The sequence below is a fragment of the Mastomys coucha genome, unplaced genomic scaffold (genome assembly GCF_008632895.1).
Source record: "Mastomys coucha isolate ucsf_1 unplaced genomic scaffold, UCSF_Mcou_1 pScaffold18, whole genome shotgun sequence".
In the NCBI taxonomy this organism is placed as follows: Eukaryota; Metazoa; Chordata; class Mammalia; order Rodentia; family Muridae; genus Mastomys; species Mastomys coucha.
Window position 1 is genome coordinate 76,659,684 of NW_022196900.1, and position 6,078 is coordinate 76,665,761.

At 49.9% G+C, this 6,078-nt stretch overlaps 1 protein-coding gene across 2 annotated transcripts; it reads right to left on the reverse strand.

The window, feature by feature from the left end:
* Positions 1–771: 771 nt before the first annotated feature.
* On the reverse strand, positions 772–5,592 carry Znf691 (zinc finger protein 691). Of its 2 annotated transcripts, none has more exons than XM_031376885.1 (2): positions 5,529–5,592; positions 772–2,255 (listed from the first exon to the last, which is right to left on the reverse strand). In XM_031376885.1, exon 2 carries the CDS (start codon positions 2,244–2,246, stop codon positions 1,398–1,400), a length of 849 nt encoding a protein of 282 aa, XP_031232745.1. In that variant the 5' UTR covers positions 2,247–2,255; positions 5,529–5,592; the 3' UTR covers positions 772–1,397. The 2 variants fall into 2 exon arrangements, with proteins under 2 accessions (XP_031232745.1, XP_031232744.1); XM_031376884.1 differs by lacking the exon at positions 5,529–5,592 and adding an exon at positions 5,255–5,522.
* Positions 5,593–6,078: the final 486 nt, after the last annotated feature.

Below are 6,078 nucleotides of genomic sequence, written 5' to 3' on the forward strand. Positions count from 1 at the left end.
TACACAGGGAGGGAGGACCCCAGAGAACAGAATTAGGAAAGGGTGTCTTGATTTTGGTAAAGGAAAGCTGGGTGAGCGCTAAACTTCCAAGTGAGAAACTGACCTGTGAAGCCAGGCCTAAATGAGGACAGGAAACCTTAGTGTCCAAGCCCTAGGGACAAATCTACTGCTATTAGTGAAACGTTATCATCTGGTTTTAAGGATTTTTACATCACCCCATTCCCAGTCCCCTACTCCCTGTCACCGCCATCTCCCCTAGGCACAAAAGTGCTCAGTTAATAGTCTGAAGTTTGAAAGGTTCTTATCGTGGTGTGACTTCCAACAGCAAAGAGGTCAGGTTGTTATCAAGAGGCCACACTAGCGCCCACCTCTAGGCCAGCCTCCTTCAGAGGCCAACAAAGTATATGCAAAAAGCATATGGTTGAGCTGAAGAAGCCAGGTTTACACTGGTCCCGCCACACACCCACTTCGTGACCTTCCTTTCCACAGTTTCATCTGCTGCCCTGGAGGGTTTCTGTGGAAACCTAATGAGATGAAGAATGGCTTGTACAACCAGCAGCCTATAGTGGATATTCATGCAGGTGACCATTTCCCTCCCCCTCCTCTTCAGAGGCTCCAGAGGCTGGGCCCTGCTGTCCTTCATATTTCAAATGAACCACCACCTTCTCAGAATTCAACTCAATGCCTTTGCAGAGCAGCTGCCCTGGAACAATCCTTCCCCCCCACCCCCCACCCCCCACACCCAACATCCCTAAATAAGTACACAGGGTCTTTTCACTGAAGTGTTTTACTGGTGGTCACTGAGGAGACACACACAAGTCGGGGTGAGAAAACCAGGTAACAAGCATGGGAGTTGAGGGTCCCTGGATTGTGGATCCCTGAGGCTTCCTTTCATTCTTACTGAAGGACCACAGCCTCTTCTCAGACTGAAGAGGCCTGTCAACAGGAGGGCCATGTCCCCCTAGCCTAAGGCTCTAGAGGCTGACACAGGATGAGGCACAGCAGGTAGGAACTCACAGGCCACTGCCACGGGTGTGTGAAGCTAGACAACTCTGGAGGACCTGCAGACAATGACACTGTCTCAGGCACTACCCCCAAAGCCTGGGGACTGATGCCCCAGTGACAAGAGCATGTCCTGAGCCTATCCCATTTCCCCCGCCCCTGAGGAAATGAAGAGTGGGCACTCTGATTTTTTCCAAGGCAAAAAAACTGGTGGGAAGAGGCAGGATTTTTACTCAGTCCCTTCTCAGGATTTCCTGACGGCAAAGGCAAGAAGGAGCTGTTCCACAAAGTAAAGGGTTTGTAGTCCTGGAGGCCACAGCAGGTGCTAAAGGCCTCCTCCACTCATCAAGGGGCGCTCCCCATGCTCTCCCTCACTCTCCGAGCAGGGCTCCCCTTTAGCTAGAATCCTTCTCATCCAGCTCGCCCAAGTGTGTTTTCTGGTGTCGGATGAGGTTGGAGCTCCGGGAGAAGTGTTTCCCACACAGGGTGCACCTGTACGGCTTCTCCCCTCTGTGTGTTCTCTGGTGTGCACCAAAGTTGGAGATATCACTGAAAGTCCGCCCACACTCAGTGCACTCATAAGGCCTCTCACCCGTGTGGGTACGGTGGTGCACCCCAAAGCTGGAGCTGTTGCTGAAGCTCTTCCCACACTCGCAGCAGATGTAAGGGGCTGGTTCCAGGTGGGTTCGGTGATGTACAGCCAGCGTGGCGCTCTGACTGAAGCTCTTGCCACAAATGTCACAGCGGTAAGGCCGCTGGCCCAGGTGATCTTGCTGGTGCGTGGTGAGGTCCGAGCGCCGCCGGAAGCTCTCCTGACACTTGGCGCATTGGTAGTGCTTCTCTTCCAGGTGGATGCGCTCGTGCCGGATGCGGTTGGAGCTCCGGGAGAAGCTCTTGCCACACTCTGAACACTTGTACGGCTTCTCGCCAGTGTGGATCCGCTGGTGCGTTCTCAGGTTGGAGGTATTGTTGAAGGTTTTGCCACACTGAGCACATATAAAAGGCTTCTCATCTGTCTCCGGGCTTGAAAAAGTCATGGGATCCCCGGGGCTTCCAGCTTGGGCGGTGACTTTCTGCCATGGCTTTTGTGGATGTGTTTGATGGAGCCCCTCCAACAGGCCCTGCCCATGTTCCTCCCCAGATGTGATCTGAGAATCCTTTGAGCCATCCACTCTCCAAGGCTTAGTTCCTTCCCCTTCTTCAGGCAGGTGTGCTCTGGGACTCTGCTCCTTCTCGCTGCCCATCTCTGACCCCTGAGAATGAACACAACCTTTATTCCTTATGTGTCGGGCCATGAGACCCCACAGAATCTTGCTTTTGGTTGAAGCTGTGTATATCTCCCCCCAGGAATAACCTCAAATAACTTTATTTACTCCTCAACTTTCAAATGACAAACTTTCCCATAGAGTTAAGGCTATGTGGAACTCATTCTGTAGACCAGGCTGGCCTCGAACTCAGAAATCCGCCTGCCTCTGCCTCCCAAGTGCTGGGATTAAAGGCGTGTGCCACCACTGACCGGATGAATGTCACTCTTCTTAATCCCATAAACAATGGCACTCTAGACTATAATTTATGTGTAAGTAAAGGTGCTTCCATTTAGAGATGAATTTTAACTTCTTCCTGTTAAGTAGCCATCTACTCACTGACTCTGAGATGAACAGAAATACCTAGTAGTTACTTACAAAGCCCAGCCTGAATAGTCTTATGCTCTGCCAACTCATTCCTCGCTAGAACTTTCCGTAATCTTCCAACAGGTTAACAAGACCTACTGCAGGGCTTGAGCTCTGTCTGCCATTGGGGATCAGTGCAAGCCTCATACAGATTCATACACACACAGCTAACCTCATAAATAACACACAGCTATAGTCATGTTTAGCTACCTACATTCTATCACACCACACACAGGACCAAACACACTGACATCAGCTATACATACCACAGACGAATTCATGTCACACATACAACCAACATATTGACGTCAGCCATAGAGACCACATACACAGCCATATCTGATACAGCCATATCTGATGCTCCCCCACAGTGAACTAGATAGAAATGTACACAAGGCCAGAAGTATATCCAGAATGCTTACCATGCTTCCTTCTCACCCACTGTTAAGATCCCTTGGCAAGCCGGGCAGTGGTGGCGCATGCCTTTAATCCCAGCACTTGGGAGGCAGAGGCCAGCCTGGTCTACAGAGCGAGTTCCAGGACAGCCAGGGCTACACAGAGAAACCCTGCTTCAAAAAAAAAAAAAAAGATCCCTTGGCAATCTCCTGAATTGTTCCCACTTTCTCCTTTGTAACAGAATGTTGTGCATGCCCAACTGTATATTCTCTCTCGTAAAACTGCTGAGACCATATAATGTACCAAATCTCCCTCCAGGGCTGAATGCTGCGTAAATGTAAGAGTAGAAATCAGCCAGGCATAGTGGCACAGGCCTTTAATCCCGGGTCTTGGGAGGCAGTGGCAAGCAGATTTCTGTGTGTTCAAGGACTTCTGGATCTACATAGTGAGTTCAGAGCTACATAATGAGACTCTGTCTCAAACACTAACGCAAGCAAGCAAACAAACAAATGAGCAAATTTAAAAGAAAGACTGAGTTGGGGGCTGGAGAGCTGGCTCAGTGGTTAAGAGCACTTGTTGCTCTTGAAGAGGACCCAGATTCAGTTCCTAGTACCTACAACTGCCTGTAGCTCCATCCCCAGAGGATCTAATGCCCTGTTCTGGTCTCTACAGGAACCTGCACACATGCGGTGTGCATACATATACTCAGGTGCATACACATACATATAATTTTTTTTTTTTTTTTGAGACAGGGTTTCTCTGTATAGCCCTGGCTGTCCTGGAACTCACTCTGTAGACCAGGCTGGCCTCGAACTCAGAAATCAGAAATCTGCCTCCCCCCGCCCCCGCCTCCCAAGTGCTGGGATTAAAGGCGTGCACCACCAATGCCTGGCCATATAATACATTTTTAAAACTGAGCTTAAAAAAAAATAACTCCGGCCGGGCGGTGGTGGCGCACGCCTTTAGTCCCAGCACTTGGGAGGCAGAGGCAGGCGGATTTCTGAGTTCGAGGCCAGCCTGGTATACAGAGTAAGTTCCAGGACAGCCAAGGCTACACAGAGAAACCCTGTCTCGTAAAAAAAAAAACCAAAAAACAACAACAACAACAACAACAAAAATGACTCAGTAGGTAAAGACACTACTGACCAAGCCTGAACACAATAGGCAAGGTTGAGTTCCAGGGGACAGACAGTACATATACCCATCCTTCCTGGCCAGCACTGCATATGGCATATTAAACAGTAGTCTGTAATAGTTAATATTTTTTCAAGGTCCTACAGAGCACTCAACCTAGGGCTGAGCAGTCCAAAGGCAGCATCTCAATTCATTTTTACAGCACCTCTATTTCCCGAGTGCTGGGATTGAAGGCAAGTGCCACTATACGTAGCTCAACCATTCATTTTTCATACACTTGCCTAAGAACGCATAGTAAGTGGCAAAACAGAAGCCCATGCTCATCCCTCTAAAGCTGAGGTTTTTAACCATTCCACTAGTACTGGAGGGAGGAAAGGACGAAAGATGAGAAAAGGAGCCACAGCAGTTAGGAAACACAAAGACATTTCTCTGAAGAGGGCAGGGAAGGGACTTCATGGAAGAGGTGGTATTTGAACTATGACTTGCAAAATGGACAGGTGAGCAAGACCAAGGCTGGTAGGGACAGGGAGTCCATCACTTAACGAAAAGGCAATGCAGAAAAAAATACAAAGTCACTCGGAGGGAGAAGAGACCTAGTGCATATTGGGTTTTCTTCTTCTGAAGCGCAGCAGAGGAGGGAGTTCTAAGAACAGGGCAAGAAGATGAGGCTTGGTGATCACAGATGATGAAGGATGAGATCCTGGATTATAGGGGAGAGACCAAGCTGTGGTCCGAAAGATTAAAGTTCTAGATTTGGGTACGAGTCAAGGGCACCGGGAGTAACTTGGAAGGACCAGGGACAGGGTGTGGAAAATTAAGAAAACACTCACGGGAGCTACAAAGTGGGTCAGCGACAGGACATGAAAGGAGCCAGAGGATCTGAGGTGGTCAAGGAGAGGGGACAAAGGCTGCAGCAGTGTCCAAAGAGCCTAGTTAAGTGGGGAAGGAGGAGTAAAGCTAGAGGAGTCAACTGGGAAAGCTGAAGGACGGGAGTTGGCTTCAGAGATGTCCATGGGCTTGGGGTTGGAGCTGGAAGAGTACAAGAGGCGAACCTGAAGACACAGTGTGTGGGAGAGGCATGGAGTAGTCCAAGGGCAACAGTAAGGGAGGGAGGGTAGTAGGGCTGGGCCATCCGAGGACTGGGACAGGATCGCAGCGGAGGGACACATGGTACCCGGAGGCCTTTGGGACCCGCAAAACAGCAGCTTCCAAAACAGCAGCCTTCATGGTCTTCGCGAGAGCGAAGGGGCCAGGTTCGAAGTGCCCCACGCGTCGCGTCTGCCTCCCCCACAACCCCCACGTCACCTCAACACAGCCACGACCCACCTCACTCCCGCAGCTCGGTCAGGGAGAGCGCCGCCTCGGTGGGCGGGGGAAGGAGCCGGAGCCGGAACCCAGAGAGGACCTGCCTCCGCAGCGTCCGGATTGGATCCTGGGAACACTCTTCCTCTCTATTGGCTATACCAACTGTCACACTGCACAAGGCCTTAGAGAGACGGCCAATAAACATTGGTCTAGGGCGCAGTATGCTGGGAGTTGTAGTCTTGAGTTGCTTCACTGAAAACAGTTGCCCACTTCAGAACTCAGCGGTGAAGCTGTCTTCACTTCTAAGGTCATCTGGTTTCTTTTCTGTTTGTCTTTTGAATTGGTGGCCCTCAATAGAAACCTCGCACTTCATTTAAAGTTTATAGTTTAAAATTAAAACAGCATGTACCTGGAAAGAAGTTTAAGGATAAAGTAATTCAATCTCTTTGTCAGAGAAGCTGTTTCTCATTCCAAGGAATGACCTCCAGCCAGGTCGGCCAGTGGCCCAACATAGGTTTTGGTTTTTTTTTTCCTGTGTCCTATGTGATCCTGTTAACCCAACACTCTCTCA

Coding starts and splice junctions, on each gene's coding strand:
- Znf691 (XM_031376884.1), bottom strand. CDS start 5,371: ATGTGTCCCTCCGCTGCGATCCTGTCCCAGTCCTCGGATGGCCCAGCC. Junction 2,256..5,254: donor CCCACACACTGTGTCTTCAG/GTTCGCCTCTTG, acceptor GTTCATTCTCAG/GGGTCAGAGATGGGCAGCGA.